The sequence below is a fragment of the Polistes canadensis genome, unplaced genomic scaffold, assembly GCF_001313835.1.
Source record: "Polistes canadensis isolate GaletaPanama2010 unplaced genomic scaffold, ASM131383v1 scaffold_162, whole genome shotgun sequence".
NCBI lineage: Eukaryota > Metazoa > Arthropoda > Insecta > Hymenoptera > Vespidae > Polistes > Polistes canadensis.
Genome location: NW_014569709.1, coordinates 126,736 through 154,435, shown reverse-complemented (window position 1 = coordinate 154,435; position 27,700 = coordinate 126,736). Strand labels below are relative to the sequence as shown.

Below are 27,700 nucleotides of genomic sequence, written 5' to 3'. Positions count from 1 at the left end.
CATACATAAGCACAAATATGCACCAGACAAATCCAGACATCTCACCCTTTACAAAAAAAATTGTCTAAAAAATTAATACAAAAATTCATTCGATAATTTTTACCTCCTTTTTTTGAATTCCCCTCCCCTCTCCCTTCCCTACCTTCAATTTCAAATGAAATTCTTTTTTATTTCTTTTTTTTTTTCAACTATAAAACGCGTGTAATCTTACTTGATTATGTTACCTATGTATATCTACGTATGCGTGTTTGCGTGTATTAGTGTGCTCGCAGAAGCGCATCGTCGTTCTATTCTAAAGAAAGAAAGAGAAGGAAAACGACGATACGAGTTGTTGGCATAAGCTTTCCTTTCCGCATAGTCAAGAAGCACCGAGGCATACCTAGTTGCAGAGGAGGCCAGGTTTTATAGAAGCCGCGAGTTGTTTCTGTCGGGATTTAATACGAATAATTTCGTTTGACTTCTTGGTGCATACTTAGAAACAACTCTACCATGTCCACCTCTTCCTTTTCCATATTTACCCCCTCCCCCATCACCCTTCCCCTTTTCTTTTACTCTAAATCTACGATTTTATTTCATTTTTTTTATTGTTCACGTGAAAAGAAAAAAAAATCAAATGACCGATAAATCTGAAGAAACATTTGTTTATAATTATTTTTGTTTTATTTTATTTTGTTTTGTTTTAATTGATAAGAAAAAAAAAAAGAATTGTAAGTAGTAGAAAGTATATTCCGTTAAATGTAATTATGTTTGTTTTAAATGATACGTTTGTGATTTGATTGACGATAAATAGGATTGAAATTATACAGTCACGAGGTAACGCGATGAAAAGGGTGTTTCATCGATAGTTAAATGTCGTCATGGTACAACGATTGTTATCGTCGATCTAATTAGCACCGTTAAATGAGTACCAAGAGAGAAAATAGGTGGAATAAATATATACACCATACGTGCATACGATGTGCACGTACATATCTAATTATAGTTACACGAGTAATTGTATTATACACATGGTGTCTCACAATCTATCATTCGATATATTTGAGAAAAAAAAAAGATAATATAACAGTTATTCTAAAAAAAAAAAAACAATAGAGCAGCACCGTGTGTGTATATGTGAAAAAAAAAATAATTATTATGAAAAATTTAATAAAAATGATTTCAACGATATTAATCGAGTAACTCATTGTAATTTGTATAATTTATTTTAATGATCTCTATCCAAGGATAATTAATAATCCGGAAATGAACTTAAAGGATATTACCTCCGTCAAAGATTAAAAATCTTGATATTTCGATTTAACGTTTTCTCATTAGAATATAAGAGAAAATAAAAAAGAAAGAAAAGAAATATCCAAAGAAAATGTTAAGGACGTGGAAGTTCTTGCACCCTTTTTCCTTAATACACATTCTGAGGAACCCTTTGGATGTGTGTAATTACACGATTAAATAACAACCTGCTATTAAAGCATCGTTATAATCAGTCTCTAACTAACCGAGCTGTAATCTTTAACGATGACCACGTTGTTGGTTACAACGACACGTCTAATATACGAGTATAACGTTAATGATGCAGAAGCTGAACTGACACCTCAATTTAAAGTAGATTAAAACCAGAAAAATGGGAATTTCATATTTTGCGAATTCATGGAAAAAAGTTTTTACATCATCAAACTATCTTATCTTTAACAAACGAACAAAAAAGTTTAAATAAAGTCAAGCATTACTAGATTGAAATACAAAATATATATATTTGTTACGGTCAATGTAAAGAATCTGGACATTGTATAGAATTCCTAAAAGGTTTTGATCAATCTAAAATATATGTAAAAAGAAAGCAAGGTTTTGTAAGGGTTTCGTCATGGGATTTTTTTCAGGATTGCATCAGAATTTGTTCAACTATATTTTAGATTGTGTGTGCATGATCAAAGGATCAAAAGAAATTTATAATAAAAAAATATTCAAAGATAAAGAGAAGAATGGACAGAAAATTGAATCGTCAAATGAAATCAATTCGTATATTTTTTGAAAATAAATAAAACCAAAAAATGTCAATGTTGTGAACAATTTTTTACCCATTAATTGACCCCATCCAATTTAACGTGAAAAGAAAGTCTGTTTTTCCCCGTTTTAAATATTTAATTGTTTGAAACAAAAGTAACAGAAAAGAAACGGAATAGGATGAAAAATATAGGAAAAAAATGTAAAAAAAAAAATACAGAGAGTAAAAAGGAAAAGATAAAAGGTGAAAAAAGAAAGAAGGAAGGAAGGAAGGAAGGAACTCTAACTGGACGGGATTATTTTGCTCTTAGAAAAAAATCTTTCGGACGTTAACGTTTCATCTTTCGAGCCTAAGTTCTAAGGTAGTAATTACCGGTGGCCGCTACCTGGGCCCCGAACTCGAATAGACCTGCCGAATACCATTTAATTTTATGCCTAAAGAAGATTTGCGCGCAGTCTTCTTCTTCTTCTTCTTTTTATTTTTTCTTTTTATTCTTCTTCGCGTGTGTTAAAAGACCGCGCCACGGTCATTCTCGCGAAAACGCATAACCCAACAGCAACACACTTAAATGCACACACACACACAAATAGGTATCTATACGTTTATATATTTATATATGTGTATGTATTTTTTTTACTTACACTACTAAAATGTAACCGTGTAATTGTGTAACTGTGTGAACGTGAAACACAGGGCACAACCTTCGAGCTAACTCTCTTTTTATCTTTATCTTTCACTCTTTCTTTCTTTCTTTATTTATTTCTTTCTCTTTCTTTCTTGGTTGGTTGTTAGAGAAGCCTATACTTAATATTATTTGCTACCCACTCGGCCCCATCGGCAAGGCTGTCCAACCGTATCTCTCAAAGAACCCTGGATCGTCCACAAATTACCCAAATAATTAAAAACTCCGCGTGGGATGTTATTTCTTTTTTTTCTTTTTTTTTTACATATATATAGTGGATAGTTTTATTTCGAATCGAGAACAGAAAAATTTCAAATCAAGCCTCCTGCGATTTCGAATGGGTCAACTCTCGCTATTATTATTATTATTATTATACTCCCGTAATATTTTTCCATCCTACCTCCTACGGATCTTTTTTAATTATCTAAAAATTCTCTTTGCTGATTCCTCCACTCTTAATTAACATATATCAATCGAGAGAATAAAAAAAAAAAAAAAAAAAAAATATAAATATAATACACCTAAACTTACGAATATTATCGCAGAATTATTTCTACCAATCGAAATATATTTCAACTATTTCATTCGATCTACAAACNCATTATCATCAAACTCTTATTCGTTTTTCTTCCGTTTTGTCGAGTATACGCGTTTTACTAGTACTTTTCGGAAGGCAGGGGAAAAAAAAAAAAAAAAAAAAAAGAATATAAATATAATACACCTAAACTTACGAATATTATCGCAGAATTATTTCTACCAATCGAAATATATTTCAACTATTTCATTCGATCTACAAACAAAAAGAAAATAATCCTTTAACATATTTTCCTAATTGGATTCCAAGGAAAATAAAAAAAAGAAAGAAAGAACATATCACGAGATTTTTGGAAGATTGGCAAAAAAGAAAGTATAAAAAAAAAGAAGGGAGACAAGATATTCTTCTTCTCGAATAGAAATTTTTTTTCTAACGATTTGAGAAAAATAATAATCGATGCCCGTTGGGTGTATCGAATATCCCGTGGGAAGATGCAAGGAATGAAAACTTGTCGTTACCACCAACGAACACTTCTACACTTAAAAACTATACAAACTCATATACTCTTACACAAGAAATACATAATACACATATACATATATAAGAGAAGAATATAGTAGTAGTGAGATATCGAACGAGAGATGCAAAAATAAATAAAGTCAAAAGAAAAAGAAGAAGAAAAAGAAGAATCTTTTGTTAGTGTGTCTGTGTTAGGTGAATCGACGAAACTGAAACTCGATCAATGTTTGATGCTTCTACTAACACCATAACCAACACCAATACCAATAACAGCATCAACGGCAGCTTTATAGCAACAAGATCATCCAGTTTCTTTAACCTGATCCCCCCACCCACCCCTATCTACCAGCAGGGTCTACCTGACCTGTAAAAGGGGTAGTGGGGGATCAATGGGGGTACGAAACAAGAGGAACAGGTGTGAGTCGAGAAGTGTTTAGGAGAAACCATACTTTCATCTTTCTCTCTCTCTCTTTCTTTCTTATACTCTTTCTTTCTTTCTTTTTCTTATTCATTGTATATCTATCCATCTATCTCTTTTTAACTTGGGTGGTTAACTGAAGGTGTTGTCCAGTTGACTCAGGTATTAGTTTCGGCCCATTGACTAATAAGCATACGAGAAATCTTCGATGAAATCTCAATAACTATCCTACCCTTTCCCTTTCCCCCCTCACCTCACCTCGTTCCTTTTTCATTGGCCAAACCAATTAGAATTTTTGTTGTTATCTACTATACGTGGATTAAACTGAAGTTGATTTTTTTGTTGTTGTTGTTGTTTTTATCGTATCTTTAGATTATATTGTATTATATATATATATATAAGAATGTTCTTGTCGAATTAATTAGAATTTTATCTATCTGTATCTATGAACGTTGTGTTGATTATAAATTCATCTCGCGATTTATTTCATATCATTATTTTTGTATTTTATGAGGGAATACAAAAAAATGTTGATTATATTCGTAAGAATAGTAATATATTGATTTATCATAAAATTATTTTACTTTGATATTGATCGAAGCAACGAAAATATTGTTTTTAACTAATTAATCTCGTAACATTATTTATTATATTGAAAAATAAAATCCAACAAAATGTGTGTCGAATTTATCTGATAATAATTTGCCTACTTTATTTTTTTTTGTTTTTTTTTTTTTTTTTACAAATATTTTGTGTGTGTCGTAACAGATTAATTATTAATTGAAGTTACAGTTCTTCCGCGTGTAAGAGGATCGTTCTTCAAAAAAAAAAAAAAAAGGGATGAAATTAAAATCGATTTAAACCCTCGAGGCTGTGTTCGATCTTCTTTTTGACACACGTTAGATTTAAAATAAAGCTTCGGGGTATAAAATAAAATATGTAGTTAAAGTGAAGAGGTTCTCTTTAATCACTTGACTATAGATTACGTTACAACGATTATTCTCGATTGCATGTTTCGGAATAAATACGCGTGACAGAGTGTGTTATGGTGGTATATACTTCATATAAATACTTCAGGTAAAAATCTGACTACTCTTATACTATTTTACATAACTATATAGATCGTCTTAGGGACAGGAGCAACACCATGGTAATAAATTAAAATCATGTTTAAAAAAATGAACTCGTTACTGTGCTCGCGTACACCCAATATTTAAAAGATGTACGCTTTTAATCATAATCTTCTATGTAATATAAAGAAAGATAAATCGAAGTTAATTCAAATAAAACGAAACACGTTATCTCGAACGAATAAATTATTTACTAAAAATTTCAAGAAAAATTCAATATATTTTTTTTTTTTTGATTCTATACCAAATAGTTTTCGTACTTTATTAGGATATTCGTATTACTTTTATTATCTCGTAAAACGCAAATTCATTTTATTAATTATAAACAATTATATACGATATACAATATTATATTTGTCTTGAAAAATAAATCATTGTTACCAAATATATATATATATATAACAATTTTGGATAATATGGCATATCTAAAAAAAATTAACGCGATAAGATAAAAATACAAGATAATTTTTCATTTTATTTATCTACGCTTTCTAAATAGAAACAAACAAACAAACAAAAAAGTAACTTTCCCATTGAATAATATGCGACAAATTTTCTCAGTGCCAAATGAAGATTAAAAAATATCTTGAACGACGTTTTGCACGGTCAAATTTTGAGAAAGCGAATTTCGGTCAGAACAATTTTTGCAATATTTTCATGTCTCTTTACGTTCATTTTGTACTTTTTTTTTTCTGTCGTTGTCGCGCAAAAACCTGGTATTATATTACTCTTTTCTCTTCTCTCTCTCTCTCTCTCTCTCTCGCATCAGAATAATAAAGAAAAAAAAAAAAAAAAAAAGAAAGGTGAGATAAAAAGTGGAGGAACATTTCAAAGTGGAGCGAGTGCTAATCGATGGACGCGAAAAGTTTCACCGGTCACACCTGCCGACGACCGTGAAGTAGTCACCGTCTTTCTCGTCTTGCTACTTCTCGGTTCTCTTTTATTACGCTTGAAGGACTTACCCTTCCTCCCCCCCCCTCATCCCCCCCCCTTTATCTCCGTTTCATTATTACGAGAAAACTAAAAGGATCCAGTCCGAAGAAACGTGTTCGCTTAATTTGCAGCTAATGAACCGACGAACTGCGAAAACTACTTCATTTATTTTCATTTTATTTTTTAATATCTTTCATTCGCCTGATAATATTTGAATTCTCTTAATTTCTTATCGAATTTTTCTTACTTTTGTATAATACTAAATTTAATAATATTATTAGGGGATGAAAATCTGAAAAGTTCGTGCATTTATCCTGTTATAAAATGCATAATTAATTGGTTTTTTTATTTTTTTTTGGTAAAATGTATTTTAAAAATATTCATTACAGCAATTAGACTACCATTTACACAACGTAAAATTTTGTTTGCAAATTGAAAAATAAGAAGAAAGAGAGAGATAGAGAGAGAAATGAAAGAATGGGATAATAATCGAATAGTAATTAAGAATTGAAACTGGTTCGATAATCGATAGTGGTTCGATTATTCGACAAGCAAGCAAAAAATAAGAAAGACTCCCCTAGGATCCACGAAAGCAATCACCTTCCACGAACTCGTAAAATCTTTTCTCTTTCATTTTCTATCTCACTTTTTCACTTTCTTTCCTTTCCTTTCCTTTCCTTTCTTTCTTTCTTCATCCAACAGTGGCAGTTGAAAGATGCAGAAGATGATGAAAGAGAAGAAGAAGAAGAAGAAGAAGGGTACAGGAGCAGAATACAAATCCTGAGGCTTGCACCTGTGCGTTACAGAACCACATAGGATTTATACTACTACTACTACTACTACTACTACTACCACCATAAGAGATACTTGAAAAAGTGTGAAAGAGAGGGAAAGAAAGAAGGAAACAACGAGAGAGAAAGAGAGAGAGCACATTATCTGTCTATCTCGCGAGAACATCCACCGAGTTCATGCCTCGGGGCTGATTTTTATTGGTAGTTCGCGTGACCGTCTGTTAAACGCTTCGCTTTAACCCGCCCAGCTTTGCTTTTGCTTCGGCTGCTGTACTCTTCTCTTCCTTTCTTTATTCATCTTATTTTTATCTTTCTTCCTCGTTTCTCATTCCGAAAAGATTTCATTTCTCCTTAAACTGATATATATATGTATGTATGTATGTATGTATGTATTCTTGGTAATATGCAATATTTCTTTTTGTTCCAACACTTTTTTATATTTCTCTTTTTTTTTATTATTATTTTACTAATATTTTTCTACACAGTGTTTTTAACATTAAACATATCGAGTTTCCTGTATACCTATTTCTTTACACACAACTAATCATATGACTTATCTTTAAAAAATGTATATATTTTATATCATGTATGTATAGCAACAAATATATCATTTATTATAAATTAATATTATTATAAAAGTATATTTTAAATATTATTATAAATTATTTTGATCACATTTATTTCATAATATTGAATTGTTTTTGGAAAGTTCGTACACATTCATATTTTTCATCAGAATGATATACTTTTATCTGACATCTGATTAATTTTTACACATTTTCAAAAATAAAACAAATCATGAATTTAATTCATTCAATGATTTAACATAGTTTACTTAAATCTTGAAACAAAATTCAATTGATCGTATTCTTCACATTTAGGAAAATTATTTTCTAAAGTTTCGATCGAATAATTTTTCTCTCTTTTTTTTTTAATTATTTATTTATTTTTACGATTAAATCTTTTCTTTTTTGTTTCTTTCTAGCAATTACGATGGCGCCTGAAAACCGAGGTCAACATGATTATACAAGACCGAAGGATTTAACGAATTAACATCGTTATCCTACTTAATTTACACAACCACGCTACCACCTATATTTTGCTTTTCTAAATCCTAAAGTATCCTATGTTACACGCTTATACACGGATTATAAACTTTTCTTACTTTTTATATACCTCTTTTCTTTTCTTTTTTTCATACGAACGATTATGATTGTATAACCAACGGCGTACCAGTTTGAGAAAACATGTACTCGATTAATATTGCGTATAAAAACATTTATTAATTTATGTTACTTCATTTTCTTCTTAAATATAATGTTACATAAATATTCTTCTTGACAAATCTTTTTTCTTTCAAAAAAAAAAAAAAAAAAAGATACAAATTAAAACAAATTTTCAAACTTTAAATTCGTATGGAAAATAATGTTTCTCATAATTTTAATATTATCCGATTAAATAATAATTATTAATGATTATTATTTTGTATATAACAAAAAGAAAAGAAGAAGAATAAGAAGAAGAAGATGAAAAAAAACAACAACAACAAGTAAAATAAATGACCGTAACGGAAGCGTAACGAATTCGAAAGATTGTCTTAGTCGGTTCCTCTATCTCTCTCACTCTACATGAGTTTATGTCTTTTAATTAATTACAAGAAGAGGCTACAACATCCGTGATATACCGAAATTAAGGTCAAAGAACGAGTTACACATACATATATATATACATATATATATATATACATAAGAAACTTCTACTGATTCTGATCGAGATTGTCATATTAATCATCTGGTTCAGTGATTAATATCTAACGTCTCTTCGTTAAAATGTTTCTTTCATTGGTAAAGAAAAAAAAAACAAATCGTGGTACTTACATAAATATTACAGAATATCTATTTCAAAATTACACACCCCCCCCCCCACCCGTGTATAATCAAATTTTTTTCTTCTTTTTTTCTTGTAATCAATTATATCATTGGTAATTGATTTTCTATCTCATTCGATTCGTATATATTTCATTTCATTTAAATTTATAAATATATTATATATAGAGATTTGTATCAGATAAAAAATAAAATTATTTGGTATGGTATATGTATCATATATGTGTGTGTGATAAATCGACAATGATTAAACAAATTCGCGAGAAGAAAAAAAACTAGTACTTGATTATGCATAATTTCAAATAGCAGTAGCATATCTAAAACACAGTATTAATAACACATTTGAATCATTATTTCTCCTATGTAAAGGTAAATGACATGAGAACAGCATGTTCCTGAGTAATACGTTCCAATTATCGACGATAAATCATGCAAAAGGGGGCGGAGATAGTGTCTCTCGTTTATAAAATGAAAAATTTCAGAAAATAATTCTAAAACGATGAATAATATATATATAACAAAAATTAATCTAAAAAAAAAGAAAAGAAATCATAACTTAACATCTTAATATTTATCATTTTTATAATACTAACAAAAATATTCAGTAGCATTGATTTAACAATTCTATTAGAATGAATCAATAGTTTATGGAATTATTTCCGAAAATAAAAATTTGAACAAAAACTAAACACACATTTATACAATTAATAATACAATAAATACACAAATTCTTTTATATATAATACAATCCTATAACATTTGATTATTTCATACAAATTAACAAAAATTCAACCAATTTTCTTTCTTTCTTTCTTATTTTTTTTTTGTAACCATAATGAAATGCATAAATATATAATTTAACTATTAGAATAATGAATCGTTTTAAATATAAACTGGATAGGCGCCGTGATTTTTCGATGCATCGAACGTTCGACTCATCTACTTCACCAAAGAAAGAAAGAAAAGAAAAGAAAAGAAAAGAAAGGAATGGTGAGGGGTGGTGGGGAGAGGGGAAGGTTCGCAGCGGGGTAATTAAGCTGCTCTCCGACGGGAGACGATGAATTATTATTAAAGGCGGCGTAGTTCTACGTTCGTTGGGCCCGATAAAACTCGCCGAAGCGAATCTTCTTCTTCTTATTCCTCTTCTTCTTCTTCTTCTTCTTCTACTTCTTCTTCTTCTTCATCTTCTTAGCACTTGCACGTTTGCTCACGCATCTCTTAGTTTCGCAAGCATGTGTTAGGGTAGTAGCATAAACGAAATAAAGGAAGAAAGGAAAGAAAGAAAGAAAGAAAGAAAGGAAAGAAAAAATGAACAAACTTACTCTTAGAGAATCTTTCGAATATGTGAGATATATATATGTGTGTGTGTGTGTGTTGTGTATGGATGTATATGTGCACCACAGGAGAGAGATCGATCTCTCTGTCCGCCATAACGGGGGTTTACGATAATTGCGGGAAGAAGCGCGAGAGAACCCACCACCGAAGCTGATTTTGTTTCTTACTTAAATAATATCTACCTCTACGTTAACTTTTTCAACCCTTTTCTTTTTTTTTTTCTTCATTTTAAAGAAATATTATATAATTTAACAATTATTAATATCGAGATATTGTTCCATTTGAATTTATATTATAAGTGTTGTTTTATTTCATTGTGATTATTTTATTAATTATTAATGACAATATTCTATTATTAATATAAATGAAAATATAATCAATAATTTGTTTGTTTGCTTACGTTATATATTTTAATGCGAACGTGATATATTATAATGATAAGTGTTAAGTGTTGGATATTTAATTGAAATATTTTCAATATTATTACAGTTTGGATTTATTATTTTTATTTTTGATTCTCGTATAAAGAACATCAATAAAAATGCACTCGAATAAAATGTCTACAATCAAAACTATAAAACGAACATGATAAAAAAAACAACACTTTTTGATCTTCTTCTTCTACTTTTTCTTCCTTTTAATCTTTAGAAAAATTCTTCTCTAGGAAAAAGAGAAGAAAATTTCTCACGATAGTATATAACACTGTTTAAGAATAAAAAAAATATAAATGGAAGTAAGGAAGGAAGGAAAGTAAAAAAAAAACAGCCCCTTTTTTTGAAGAAGAAGAAAGAAGAAGAAGGTCCTACAATATTATCCCACGGGATTTACAACCATTCCCTGTCTCAAAATGCATTATAAAAAGAATAAAAAACCAAAATAGAAATGGATCTAGGTCCAGGATTAAAACTCGATAAAATTCAACCGAAAAATCAAACAAAAACTTACGAAATACAATAGTTTCTATCCAACAGATTTTGTGTATGCATTTATCAGAAAACTACAAAGAAAAAAAAAAATGATATATATAGTACATACAGATGTCTGTCATTTGAAGGAAATAAAAATTGGTAAGAAAAATTCGTAGGACTCTGATACTTGGAATCAGCATCTTACGAACGTTATAACGGTGATTCTAAAACAACTCCAAGACCATAATTGAAAGAGAACAGAGTAACGCTTAATTACGAGCCTAGGTCGAAATCGTTCAGGGGAACCCTTAAGTTACACATACACACACATACATACATATAGAAAGAAAGAAAGAAAGAGAAACACAGATAGATATCCTTTCTCTTCTTCGAAAATCATTTTGTAAGATATAACCCAATACTCTTTCCCCTCACATCTTGAATAAACTTCACTCCAAGTTTACCAGAAGCAACAGATTTTCGCAGTTCCTATTATTATTATTATTATTATTATTGACCGGATGCTGAACTGCGTTATATACTGGACCGGTAAACCCCAGACTAACTACTACTACTACTACTACTACTATATAATAGTATTGCATACCGTGAAAACATCGATTTTGTCTACACAACCACTAAAGGAGTCTTAAGCAACGGTATTTAATAGAAGGATTTAACTGAGAAAGAAAATCTTATGGAAAAAAAAAAGAAAAAAGGATTCTTTGTAAGAATTACATCTTACAAATTATCAACGTTACTTGCTTGCTTGCTTGCTTGCTTGCTTGCTTGCTTGCTTTCCTTCCTTCTTCTTCTTCTTCTTCTTCCTAACATAGTAGGAAGATGAATAACTATGCTGAACTAGACAACGAAAAAGAGATAATAGAATAGTGAAAAAGAATAAAAATAATAAAAAGGAAGAAGAGAATAGTGTGCATGCTAGTTGGCAAGTATATACCCACTATGTATGACCGTACTGATGGAGAGAGAACAAGCAGAAGGATGTAAGTACCGTCCTCCTATCCTTGTGCAACCATCAACACAAAAAGAGAAAAATAAAGAGAGAGAGAGAGAGAGAGAGATGAAGAAACATGAAACGCCGTGAGACAGTGCATTCGTCTGACGCGACATTAGCTTAGTTATATACCTAAGTTATATATTACATATACACACTTTAACATCTTATGTGTTAGTTGTGTATGTATATATATATATATATTTTGTCGGGGATAAAATTACTTCGTATATTAAAGATAAAAATTGCTTTTAAGATTTTTATAACTTTGATAATATTTATAGAATTCTAATAACTTTGATGCATTTCAAAATTGGATATAATCGTAATGTGTTTATGGTAATTAAAAATAAGTATTATAAATATTCGTTTAATAAATCTGGAGAATAAGTGAAAATGTATTTTTTTTTTCTCTCTCTCAAATACGATGATATTTTATTATCGATATTATTAATGTTTAAGTACAATGTTTTATAGATTTTATTATATATCAAAGTGAAACGATGAAATTAATAGTTAACTTTCTCTCAACTCTGTTATAATTGTGTTGTATTAATCTTTATCGCGATATTTGTGAGAAAGATTTTCGAAAATATTGTAACAACTTATGTACGTTTCGATAATTTACGTTATATGATTTTACAGGGTCAATATAATTTATTGTATGGCATAGGTGTAATAAAAATGTTCAAAAGGTACGGTGTTTCTTCCTTGTCGAACAAAACGCTCTTACCCTAACACTTTTTATTACTTCGTTAATATATAGAATAAATGGTAGCCGTCTAATTTGAAAACACACAGCTACAGATTTAAACGAACCCTCGAGAACATTTTTATTCGTTTATTGTACACGTGTAGTTCTCAGGTATGTGTAATATCAAATTTGTTCGGTCGTTTTTTTTTTCATGAATTTTTATCTTAACTCTCGAATTCTATATAAAACGATCTGATTTCTTTTTTTTCTTTCTCTCTAGTCCAACAACAATTTTTGTTCAATTTTTATCGTTAAAAAATAAATAAAAATGTTTGAACGTTCCTATACATAATAAATATTAAATAAACATTAGACATTTTTATATTAAAATTTATTATTAAATTATTATTATTAAATATTAAATAAACATTAGACATTTTTATATTAAAATTTATTATTAAATTATTATTATTAAATATTAAATAAACATTAGACAATTTTATATAGAACGAGAGTGTAAATTTATTGAATTTTTCATTTTAAAGGATTCAACGAGGATTAAAAACGAGTTATTCTTAAATGTCAATGGTTGAAACATTAAAAACGTGTAAAATTTTATTAACATTGAGATGTATCTCACGATTCTATAAGTAAAACTGTATAATAAATAAGAGAAACGTAGGAAGGAAGATAAATGAATAATCGATTAAAACTAAAACACGGTTTGTACGATTTAAACATAGCGAATTTCATTTTCAACGGTCCACCATTAAACAGGCCGTGATTTCAACTAAACAGAAGGGTAGGGATCTGGGGGAGAGGATACGGGGGTTGGAGGGGTGAGTTGAACGTTAAACTTTTACACGACATTTGGCAGGTGAACGGCTGTTATGCAAGCGCATCGTTGCTAACGTAGGAAAGGTTGCCTTGGTATATAAATACGTGATTACTATACATAGCATAGTTAATACTATTTGCAAAAGAAAATGAGTATCACGATTTTTACATTTTTTGGTTCTTTTTTTTTATTCAAGATGCAAAGAAGAAGAAAGAAAAAAAGAGTATCAAATTTTAGATCAGTGTTCGATATGAATCCTAAACAAAAATTATAATACAATATTTATATATTTATTAATAACTATATCATACAAAATCTATTTCTCGAGTGTTATATAAAATTTTGAAATAAATAATTTTTATTCGACGTATATGAAATCACCGTGTTATTTAATTATGTAAATGAAAAGGAAAGAAATAAAAAAAAAAAAAAAATAGAAAAGTATTTTAATTATAGATTCGAATAACTAACTAACTAACTAAAAAACAGGAATACATGATATATTAAACCAAGTTTTGAGGGGGGGAGGTCAAGCAAATAACCATAACGCAACTCGTTCGTTCAGTAGTAGTTTGTCGAAGGCGTTATACCAGTGCCGAAAGTGTTTTAATGCTTAAGAAGAAAAGGTAATTCAATAAATCGTACGTTAGCAATGATTCATACTCCCTAATCGTCCCCGTATTTATCTAATCGCTCCACTTTAAAGTAGTTTAACGCGCTGATTTGCTGTAATATATGTGATCAATAAATGATCATTCAATCTCCCACCCCACCTTTCTTTTCATTTGTTTTTTCTCTTTTTTTTTCTTTCTCTTTCTCTTAGTCACGTCTACAAAAAAAAACGCACACACACTTGCGTAAAACACGTTCGCATAATGGGATTACGATTGATTATACGAATTCGTTGTAATATCATAATTATCTTAAAAAAGAAATAACCAATATGAGAAATTATACTACGATGAGAAAAATCATGCACGTGCATCGAACAACCATCGATGCACATCCATTTGATTTTGACCGAAAAATTAGAAAATATAATACTTACGCGATGAATATTTTAAAAATTAATTCTACACGCATTTATTATATAATATCGTAATTATTTAAGAAGAAAAAACAACAAGATAAAAATAAAATCACGTAGGTAAAACTTCGATGCACAAATTTTGATTGTCGCGTAAGAAATAAATAAAGAAAAAAAAGAAAAATATTTAATCTTCGCATACTTTCCTTGGAATATAACGTTAGTTTGAGATTATCTTTTTCTTCTTATTTTTTTTTCTAATAAATGGCAGAGATATCCTCGATAATTATTAATTACGATGCTCGTGTCATAAGCTAACGATCAACTATACTGTGAGAGAACCGTGCTTTCGAACCTGCGTTTCTAGTTTCTATTTAAATAGTGTGGTAAGTATATATAAACGTGTGTGTATTTGTATGACTATGTATGAGAGAAGCATTCGTTGCAACCGAGGGAATACTTTTTCAAGATGAGCTTCCACCATTCGCATAAGTAGGTGTTTACGAGTCTCGATGTAAAACGTATGCATAAGTGTAAGTAAATTCGCATTCAATTATGTTCATCGCAAAACTACGTTTCCAATAATATTTTATATGACTCCGCGATTATTTATTTATTTATTATTATTTATTCTTCTTCTTTTATTTTTATTTTTTTTTTAATATATCATCAAAATAGCACAGCTTTCTCTTTTTAATCACGAAAAAATGTTAATTTTATTTCCCCCTCGATTGGATAATATTATTTTCATGCATATTTATAACGAGATAAAACGAATATTCGCATATATATCGAATGAATATCGACGTTTATTATATAGGAACACCTTATAGTATTACGATTCAAATATTCTCGCACTATAATCGAAAATAAATAATACTATTATCGGTCATCCTTACTATTTTAACGTTCCTATAATTGATAATAAATACGCAATTAAAATTTCATTTTATTTTAACAGTTTCTCTCTCTTCTTTCTATTTTTTTTTTTTTTATTATTTTTAATATTCCTTTTTTTAACTTTACGTAAAAAATATTACGTAAATTTCTTTCTCTCTCTCTCTCTCTCTCTCTTTATTTCTCTACGGGATGAATTTTAAATAAGATATCGAATGTTACAACAAAGAATAGATAAATTCTAATAATAAAGCAATGCTCTTTTTATTTTATTTTCTTTTTTGAAATGAAGCATCCAAGCACGTATTCTATTTTTAATATCGACATAAGTGTCAGCTATTTTTGTACGAGAGATTATCATTTTACTATTCGTGCGTATGAAGGAAGGCTCTTTAAAAGACCCATCATCGTTTATAAACTCAACGTTAGAAGGTGCACTTTAAAATTTTCTTAACATAAGTCAGACAATTACTAATCGATTGATAAAATCATATTGATATGAGAAATAAAAAGTGAGAGAAAGTATGATAAGGGGTGTATGTTAATTGGTAAAAAAATTGAACGTCGAATGATTAAAAAAGGATTCTAACTAACTTAAAACTTGTGCACTTAAATTTCATCGAGTGGTACCTTTCACAACGACATTATAAACACACACTCTTCTCAGAATAATAATCGTTTTACTACTCAAAGAATCGCATGCCAATTTTGATTAATTCGAAGAAAATAACCTATGCTGAGAAATCATTTCTAATATTCCGATTGAAATCTCATTGGAAAAAATATCTATCGATTAATAATAACGTTTAATACGTGACTCATATAAATACGATAATTAATTAATTAATTAATTAATTAATTAATCGTTTTGAAGAAAAGTAATTCTATGATAAATGATATTCTAAACAATTCAACGTTGTTTCAATCCACGAATTATTATTTCAAATTTTTGTAATAAATTATAATAATAAAAGTTAGATCGATCAAATGATATAAGAAGAATATAAAATAGATATTAAAATAATAAAAATAAAATACAAATAATATTCAAAATATAATATGAATTTTACCATTTGTTCAAATTAATTAAATTGTAACTAGATTATTTCTCTCGTCCAAAATTATAATTCATATTCAAATATTTAACAAACTTTTAGATCTTTTGTGTTTGGAATATTAATAAAAAGAAAAATGTATGTCTACATAATAAAAAAAGACGCTGAACAGTAAGATTAAGGTAACATGTTAAAAAATAATTGTATGAGCCTCATATATGTTATAATATAATAAAATAAAATTTCCAGTTGCTGAAGAAGTCCCGATAAAGGGACGAAACGTCCAACTTAGTTAAATTAAGTTCTACTTCTTTTTATGCCCAAGTTCCCTGTGATACCATATTAAGAATTAAATTGTAACATTTTAAAAAATAATACAAAATATTTGTAAAACAAAGATCACAAAAAAATTGAAAAAAAGTGTAAGATAATAATTAGTTTGTGTTGCTTTCCTTTTAAAATATTGAACATATATATACCCGTATGAGTATACATAATACGGAAGAAAATTTATGTTGATAACGGATAGAGAAACTGTTACGTTAAGGTAATGTTAAGGTAAGTTAAAAGATACACGCAATGCACTTATTACCTGTATAAGCTGGGCAAGGAATAGGACGTAGGCGGCGGCCGCCCTCATGTCTTTCCTTGGGGAATCCCTCGACTACCGCATCACCATTCCCCGTGATCACGAACTCAAATCTTTTTTTTCTTCTTCTTCTTCTTCTTAATAAACTTTTTTATAAATTAAATACACTTTTTATTATTAGTAATATTCCTTTTGTCAGTCACAAGAGTATCTCCTTCTGCTCCTTCCGCTTCTTCTTCTTTCTTCTATTATTTTTATTCAAATAATTTCATCGAATCACATTAAATCCTCGATTCGATTAATTTTCTTTTTCTTTTCTTTTTATTTTGGTCTTCTTCTAATAATTCACTCAACCCCAACCAATTCACTTGACATTTTTTTTTTTTAATTATTCCTTGTCACACAACGCGATATAATTATATAATAAGAGACAAATTATTGAATTTTTTAGAAATAATCCAATAAATATTATTATTATTATTATTATTATTATTATTCACTTGTTTTGTTTTTTCTTTAAAACTAACACACTGAGACACTTTCTATTCGAAATTAAAAATCATCTACCGAGATGATCTTGTATCTTGTCAATCCTATCGATCATTATTTTAAATCTTTTTCTTTCCGAAAATAATAATAAATAACAAAAAAATAAATGAGAGAGAGGAACTCGGTAAAAAGGAAAGAATATGACAGAGTTTTCCAAGAGATGTGAGCACGGTTTCTGAATCCAGGACAGAATAAGACGAGTATGATAATGATAATGGTGATGATGATGACGACGACGACGATGATGATGATGATGATGATAATGATGACGACTATACCAATGACGATGATGCTGCAGTACGAAGAAGCTACACTTTCGCAACACCATAGAAACCTTTCCCTCGTTCGAGCATCTTCGTTTCGAACACTTTCCTTTACCCTTCTCTCTTTCTCTTTCTCTTATATGCGTCTCGTTAACGTGTAAAGATGCATAAATCGATAACGTGAATAAATTATCACGATTTCTCTTAACAGTTTATATCATTTAACACACAAACAACGAAAATAACGTTTACGATTCGATCCAAAAAATATTCATTCAATCATTTCATAATCCTTTGACACTATAATAACGAAATTAAAATATACACCTTTATTAATATAATAATTCTTCTTATTCAATGCAATATTGCAGTAGAAGCAGCAATATTAACAACAGTAGTAACAATCCACGTGGTACACTAATCAATCGTTCACACACCATTTAATATTCTCCATCACCGAATATTCTTCGATTATTTATTATTAATAAATACAGGACAATGAGAAAAGTGATAGGATAATTCGAATAAAAAAATCAAATGATTAACAAAATAATAATAACAAAGTGTCACAAATCGGAAAGATAATTATTCAAACTACAACTCATTGTAAAAAAGAACAAAAAAGAAAAGAAAATAAGACGCGGGGGGTGGGGGCGAGTGCAGGGGGCGGGAAGGAATAGTGGTTAACAAAACAAAATATAACGAAAAGGTAAAAAAATAAGAGAGAAAGAAAGAGAGAGAGGATAGAACAGGTGTGTGCACGTGCGCGCGTGTCGCGTATTCCCTCTGATTACGTAGGCGTAACGAAAGAGGAGAGGAGTGAAGAGGTTGAAGTAGTGGTGGTGTGAGGAGGGTACGAGAAAGGGTAGAATGTGTGGGTGAGGGTTGCACGTATTCCAACACGTTATCGGTTTCTCGTTGTGTAGTTCGTTGATACGTTGTTCCCCGGGGTTGGTTGTTCCTTTTCTTTGTGAATAAGAAGAGATGGGTGCACGCACGCACGCACCCACCCACGCACGCACGCACGCACGCACGCTGACCGACGGTGGAATAAAACACACGTTAGAGAAATAAAAGATGTGATGAATAAAATACTACGGGCACACGGAGCCGTAGATTCTAGTGAAGTAAAACACAGAAAAGACAGGACGATCGCTCGAGGGATACTGGAGCCGAAGCCGCGGGCCGGCCTGCGGGCCACCCCCCCATACTCTCCTCTCTTTCTCTCTCTCTCCTTTCCTCTCTTCACCATCTCCCCACTCATCTTACTTCAACGTTACCCCCACTCTCTACGAGTTGCGCACCGTACATCGGACCCACTCGAATTTCCCCCACCACTAATTTTTACTCAGTCAGCCCCCGCTCGCTCACGCTTACACTACTGTGGTCTTTCTCTCTCTCTCTCTCTGTCTGTCGATTGGTTACTTGTATGTATCTTTCTCTTTCTATATTTCTAAATTTTTATATCTTTTATTCTTTATATTTATGAAAGTAAGTACTCGATACTCTGGCCCTTCTTCTTTTAACCCTTTGAGTGTTATGGATGTATATATGCGTTTGGTAAAAGTTGATACGCGTGTTTATCAATGTTAATGTAAAATCATTGTATCTTTTCAGATGATATTATTGTGAGAAAGAAATATTGTAATTATTAAATATAATTTATTAATATTAGCATCTGGTTATATTAATAATAAACTATTTTATTCATAGAAAACACTTCAGTTAAAAGGATTTACCACTCAAAGGGTTAATTCTTCTTTTTATACTTACTATTACATTTTTCTATATCTTTTTTAAAAAATTTTATATTGTTCATCTCATTATCATCTCATCGCTACTCTATTTTTTATTTTGATTATTCAATTTTCCAAATTTCTTATATTTTTGTACTATTTGCAATCGAACCTATACAGATAGATTTAAAAATCCTTAAATTAAAATTACTATTAAACAAAACGTTACACATATATATATATTTTTTCAAAATATTCGACTCATTGAATATCATTAACAATAAAATAATAATGATTAATAATATTTCAATTGAAAAATCATTTCTTTCTATTATACATACATACTTTAATATTTATATTTTACATACAATTATACAAGAATGATCGACTAGACGTCAGAATCTGTTTATGAATCTAACAAAAATAATTGTAAATTATTTTCCTACCTGTTATAAATTTAAAAAAAAAAGAAAATCATTGATTCACTTAATCGTTCGTTCGTTCGATTTATTTATACTTCTCGTTCACTTACTATCTCACGTTATTCTTTATCACATATATTTAATCTCGCAGACATATTTAAATTCACTTTCTTTACAGTACTCGCGCACATATATCTTCTTCTATAATGTTTTCTTTTAACACTGATGTTTTCTCTCTCTCTCTCTCTCTCTCTCTCTCTCTCTCTCTCTCTCTTCGTGAAATAAAATGACACGCTGACGATGTTATATCTACGAGAAGAAAATATTTTTCTATTGGCGATCGTCCGTGTCGAGAAATACGAGTTGTACGATCACAGTAAGGATCTCTTCTTGAAAAATAAAAAAAAAAAAAAGAAAGAGAGTAAGAAAGAGAGATGGAAAACGTGGTAAAAAGATTAAAAAAAAAAAAAAAAGGAAGAAACAAGAAAAAAAAATCCTTGCTTATGTGAACACGCCCCATGACTCGATTATGCCGATGCGAATAAATGTAACTGTACCAATAGGAATAAATTAATGTGAGGTGTCTATAATGTGTAACGAGCGTAACACGTTGCGTGATTAGTGCAATAACGTGCGAATATGCTAATTTGATTTTACGAGATATGTGTGTCTGTTAATACTTCAAGAAAAGTTCCCATATCCAATTCAATAAGTAATCTAATATATATCGATCATTCGAATATATTTATTTAATTATTTGATACGTGATATGATGTATAAAAATTGATATGAAAATGAATTATCATTCTCTCTATGTGTTAATTATTTTTAAATAAAAAAAATATAATATCCTTTGATTTTTATAATCACACCAAAAATTCTTTTCTTCGAATAATAACAAAAATTAAATGAAAATAAATAATTGTGTTAGAGAAACAAAATTAGATCAAAATTCTCAACAAAATAGCACGATGTTTCTTTTTTTTGTTTTTTATGGGGGGGGGGGGGAGGGCCAAGTTCCAGACGTCTTCTGATATTTTCGAACGCGTATTAGTATCTCACGTGTAATCCTGATCGAGTCTTTAGCAAAGCGGTTAAACTTTGGTCACGGGGGTTTTTCTGCTTGAATAAGGGCTTCTTCGATCAAGAGGTCCTAAAAAAGCGAGTCGAAGGGAATTATGTATATTTCCATAGAATGATTTCGGACGATGAATAATGGATAAGTTCTGTCGCGTGTCCACCGTCATTATGGTACCCCATGAGATCGGCACACGCGTCCACGTTGTGTTCCATCTCGTATCTCTTTCTGACACGTTCTGATTGCTCACCCAATGGGGGTTAAATCTATGGTCATTGAATAATATCTGTCCCCCATAATATACGTTATAATAAAGTTGCCCTATAACAACACCGAACTAAAGAAATTTAGAAAAAAAGGGTCGACCATTGTGATTTAAAAAAAAACCTTCAAATTAAATTCAACAATACTCGAAGGTTAGTCAAGTTTTCTTGTTTTTTTTTTTTTTTATTCGAAAAAAGTTTGCAATCCCTCAACGACGTTATCAATAATTATCTGATACTTTAATACGTAATCCTGGAAATAAATAAAATTATTTATGGTACCCGTAAAGAGTTTAGAATATAATTCGTTGTAGTGGCTTATCTTTGCCCATTATAAGGTATATAAATTTCAACCCTTTTTTTTCAACCCTTATTATACAAAGTATTTAAAATCTTCCGCGAATAAGAGAAATATTGTTTGGGAATAAATAAAAGCTTATCTTCGATACAGCAGACTACCATCATTTTTCTTTCTATTTTCTACTTATAGATATTTACTAACGCACGCACGCACACACATATACACACATATACCTGGACCGTTAGAATTTCTAAGTGAGATACGATAAACGAAGAGGATTGTCGTTTAAAGTAGCAATTATCTTTTAAATTACATCGCTACACACAATCTTTTGCAACGCTTGCTGCTTACTTGCTTGCTTGCTTGCTTGCTTAGTTACCTTATCAATTTTCTTCTTTGTCTATTTCATCCCTTTCATAATACAATTTCACATTTATTTCTTTCATAATTTATTTATACAAACACTAAACACAAAAGATAAAATAAATAATCCCTTCGTGACAAGGGAAATCTAAAGAAAATTATTATATATATTAAAAAAATATTCATTGCTTTTTCGAACTCATTGTGTAGCCCAATATATAGTAAACCTCCGAAATCCGTCCCTTGACCTTTCCCAAGCCCAACTTATGCTACTTATTCGTGGCGTTAAATGGAATCTCGCGAAATTCGGCTAAAAACCTAAAAAAGTACTTGCACAAACACATACACAATAAACATACATACATTCATACATAAGTGCATACAGATAAAAGTACCTACGTGTACTTCAGAATAAGAATAAGAAGAAGAAGAATAAACGATCGTAGCGCGAAGCGAGGTCAGTCTCGGTCGAAGAAACTTTAGAGGGACGGTACGGTGCGGTGGCTGTATCCCTCCCTCCCGCCCTTTCCTCTTCCCTTTTTCCCTCTTGAAACTCATCGGTTAGCAAGCAAGCAAGCAAGCAAGCTAGCAAGCATTGGTAGCGCAAAGAGTATAGCAGCAACAGCAACAGCAACAGCAGCAGCAGCAGCAGCAGCATCAGGATGATGGGATCCCCACGTAGAAGCAGTAGTAGTGGGATTCTGTGCCTATGGTGGTATATACCCCTTCCCCTACCCCCTCGTGCTTCCATCGAACTCCCTACTCTTTACTGATTCTCCTCCTCTATCTCTTGTCTGGCCCTTCCCACTAAGAGAGACAACCAAGAGGACGAGAAGACGCCGCTGGCTGGCTGGCTCGCTGTTCGGGGCCCGAAGAGTTAGCCTCGGGGCATCATGGTGGCTACTCCGTTGGCTCCTTCCCGCGTCTTTCTTTCTAAAGTGCACACGCGAGCTTTAAAGAGAAATAGAGATGGAAAGAAACAACGCAAGCAACCCAAAAAAAACAACATAAAAAAAACAGAAACGTGGAAGAGTGAAAGAGAGAAAGATGGTTGAGTACCTCACTTTTCCCCCCTTTTCACGGAGGGTCAAGGAACTCCCTCGGGAACAGGTTCACCTCCTCCTCCTCTTCTTTCATCTTCTTCTTCTTCTTCTTCTTCTTCTTCTTCTTCCTCCTCTTCTTCTTCTTCTTCTTCTTCTTCTTCATCTTCTTCTTGTTCTTGTTCGTTGCACGTTTGGCCCCTCTCTCGGATATCTTCTCTCGACCAGCTTGGTTGCTTGGTTGCTGGTTTACCGGCTTGGTTGCTTGCTTGCCTGCCGGGCCAGTCGGGCCCCTGTAGGCCCTATGCCCCCTCCGGTTTGTACCTTAGGGTTTTACTTATTTTCTCTTATTACCGCCACGGGCATCCGAGCACACGTTTTACTCATACACGCAGGTACCTCTATTCGCGTGATCATGGCACACAAACGTTGTTGTTGCTGCTGCTGCTGCTGCTGCTTATTCACTATCCTTCACCGGCACCAGTTCTTCCTCGTGTCCATTTCCCATCCTCTTTCTACCCCCCTTTCCTTGCCTTTTTTTTCTTTATTCTTCTTCTTCTTCTTCTGAGGATAAGGATGAGGATGAGGTTGAGGTTCTACTTGGAGAAGTCGTCTTAAACTCTGGCTCCTTAGGTACTCCAATATGTGAGCACATTATTACAGACTCTCAAGGGAAAGTAGGAAGGGAATGGAAGGGCAAAAGGGGAAAGAGGGATTCCTCAGTGCTCACGGGACTTAGCCGAAGGCGAAACGCACACGCGTTAGCCGCAGGATCAAGAAAACGTGCGATCCTACACGCAAAGGTGTTTAGGTGCATCTTATTCTCTATCTGTCTTTCTTTATTTCATACTGCAGGGCTTCTTATCTTTCTCTTCCTTCTTCTTCTTATTCTTCTTATTCTTATTCTTCTTCTTCTTCTGGTATCCCCTCTTCATCCTTTTCTCATTCTACCTGTCTCACACAACCGAGCGTATATTCCAACAGCCAAGATACCAGATTCCACCTGTGCTGCCTGATACGCTGCACGCTACTCTTCTTCCTCCCTTCTCTCATCCTCCTCTTCCTCCTCCTCCTCCTCCTTCTCCTCTTCCTCTCTCTCTTATTTTGTTTCTCGTCCTTTTCACTCCTCGTTATTTTTCCTCTTTTCGAGATACGAACCTTCAACGTCCTTTCGTGGTTCCTCTGATCAGGCTTACACGATAGACTTGAATACGAATCAAATAATACTTAATACTTGGATATTATATTTAACATTTATTTATTCTTTCTAAATAGAAATAATTTTTATGAAATAACGTTTTGAAGTTGGCTACTGATATTTAGGATTATTTGATTTGAACAATAACTGGTCATAAAACGGATAAACCTTAACTCTTCTTCTTCTTCTTGGATGTTGTTCTTGGTTCCTCTGATCAGGTTTACACGATAGTCTTAAATACGAATCAAATAATACTTAATGCTTGATATAATAAAATAATATTAAAAATATATTAAATAATATTATATTTAGCATTTTTTTATTCTTTCTAAATAGAAATAATTTTTATTAAATAACGTTTTGAAGTTGGCTACTGATTTAGAATTATTTGATTTGAACAATAACTGGTCATAACGATAATAGTCTTAAATACAAATCAAATAATACTTAATACTTCGATATTATATTTAACATTTATTTATTCTTTCTAAATAGAAATAATTTTTATTAAAAAACGTTTTGAAGTTTGCTACTGATTAAGGATTATTTGATTTAAACAATAACTAGTCATAAAACTGATAAACTTTAACTCTTCTTCTTCCTTTTCTTGTATGTTGTTCTTTGGTCATCCATCTTTTTCCATAGGAAAGTAAAACGACTGAGAAGAGATAGGCGATATGATGCAAAACATAAGAACGTATGTTAACGGGGTTCTTCGATTACCTTTCTTCTGGTACTCACTGTCGACGAGCTATACATACCGGATTCCACCTGTGTTACCGCTGCTGTTTCAGCTCCCATCGGCCACTGCTGCGTCTCGCCAAGTGTCTCGAGGATGTGAACCTTTCTACACAACGTTCTCTTCTTCTCCTTATATCTTTCTTTACATTCAACATACTTTTACACAATCTTATTCAAATCTTATTTCGTTTAAAACGACTTTATGTCATTTCATCGTGAAATATTAAGATCCAGAACCATTATGCATGAAACAACACATGATTTTTTTTTCATCATATAACATTAGTATAAACCTAAATATTCAATCTTGCATTGTAAATTATAACAAAATTAAATCGATTAATTGCAATTGAATAGAAATGATTCGTAAAATTCGTACATTTTTTAATGAATCACTTTCAAAGTAAAACACAATCCATTGTTCAGTTTCTAAATAAAGTTTTAGTACAATGAAAGTATCCTAATATCAAAAAATGTGTTCATGTGTTCAAATGTAATGTAATAAATTATTATTTAACATCGTCATTGTGTGTGTGTGTGTGTTTTGATCAATCGAAATTAAACAGGATGTTCGACAAAATGTGAAAAATGATTGGCCTACATTTCTTTTTCTTTGGGATCAAAGTTCTAAACGTTTTCATCGGTCTCTTGACCGAGTTCTCTCTTTCTCTCTCTGTTTCTCTTTAACCTCGAGATTCCCGATACGGATCGGGGGTCTCTCTTTTGTTCGATTCTTCTTTTTATTTTTTTATTCAATTCCCCTTTCGAGGAATCCGTAAACGACAAACGCGTTCAACACAAGAAGAATCTTCTTCCTCTTCTCTCTCTCTCTGACAGGACAGAACAGATACGGATTTGAAGGCACGTCACGAACGTGCAGGACACTGTTGCTCGGTTTCCCTGGTTCCGTTATACGCGAATACCTGTTCAGGTGTCTAAAAAGACACCTTGTTAATTGTTCTTAAAACTCGCATACTTGTTAAATTTAATATATAGAATTTTACTAATATTTTTCGAATTTGTTTAATGTAAATTTGTTTAATGTTAATCTTAATAACGCGAAAAAATAATTTTATATTAATTTTTACATTAAATTTGTTCATTTATTTATTATTCTGATTATTCTTAAGATAATTCTCGTTGTTTCCTTCGTTAACATGAGTTTTATTACTTTAAACTCTCTTATCCACTCGTTAAAGTCTCCAATAATTTTCTCGTTATTTCATTTTTATATATCTCCAATATGTTATTTTATATTATTCATATGATATAATATTTTATTATAGTTAGATTATTTATATATTATATTATTATAATAATTATTTATCATTAAATAAAATAATAAAATTAATTTTTTTTATTTTAAAACTTAATCCATTATTATAATTAGATATAGGTATCTAATAATATATATATCGAAAACTTTCTCTAATTAATTTTTCTTTTTTAAATATAATTCTCACACAATTTATTCTTACAACACATTCACATCCATTAATTTTTCCTCTCTTCCTCCTCCACTTTTCGCTCGGATGAATTTAGAGGTCAAACGTCAGACGATTAACGCGCGTCAACGCTTTTCTCTCTTAATTTATTCATTGAAACGCCGTCGTCATTCATCGGCGTTTAAAACGGTCGTCGTCGTCGTCGTCGTCGTTATAGTCGTCGTCTCCCATAATATTCCGTAAGAAGAAAATCTTATACGAATGTAATATAAAAAGAAGAAAAATAATAATAATAATAATAAGAAGAAGAAGAAGAAGAATTTCAAAGAAGGATTTATCTTCCTCTTCTTCGATAATTCTCAAACATCTTTTCTTATTCCTCCCTTTTTTTATTTTCTTTTTTCCAATGACGACAAACGACGACGACGATGATGATAATGATGATGATGATGATGATGATGATGATTTTTGTTCATTTTCTTTTTCTTTATACGAGAAAATATTTAATAAAACTTTCCATGTTTTTTTTTCCTCAACGAAAAGAAATGAAGAAGAAAATAAAATAAAATAAAGAAAAAGAAGTAGAAAAGTGTTGGTAAATTTTTATCGAATTCAACTTCCCCTGTCCCTTCGTTCCCTCCGAACAAGTGGAAGGGATTTGCATCGTCATTGAGTAAACTGCACGAACACAACGAACGGGTCAAATTGAGTCTCGTTTTGAAGTAAGGGTCACGCGACGTTTATAACGTACGACTCGTTATCGCTAGCTAGGGTCCCATGGAATTTTCTGTCAAGGAAGTATCAACTCGTTTGACGTATCGTACAATCACGAGCAAAGCGAATCATCAATCGGTTTGATCCTTACTTACTTACTTAAGTATTTACCCTTCCTTCTTCTTCTTCTTCTTCTTCTTCAGATAAACATTATTTCATTTTTTATTCTTTTTTTCAAGAATACTTTCTTATCTTTAATTTCGTTTGATTTCTTATTATTCATATTTATCATATAATATTATAATATAATATTTTTTTTTCTTTTTCTCAAATTAT

The 27,700-nt window shown here is 31.1% G+C and overlaps 1 protein-coding gene across 2 annotated transcripts in view; it reads right to left on the bottom strand.

Moving 5' to 3' along the window:
• The window catches only part of LOC106789060 (protein jagged-1-like), a 52,080-nt gene extending 34,384 nt beyond the window's left edge, over window positions 1-17,696 (bottom strand). For both annotated transcript variants that reach the window (XM_014752891.1, XM_014752892.1), the window contains exon 1: window positions 17,255-17,696. In XM_014752891.1, coding sequence (XP_014608377.1) covers window positions 17,255-17,302 — 48 coding nt within the window. In that variant the 5' untranslated portion in view covers window positions 17,303-17,696. The remainder of the gene's footprint in view (window positions 1-17,254) is intronic.
• Between the last annotated feature and the right edge of the window lie 10,004 nt (window positions 17,697-27,700).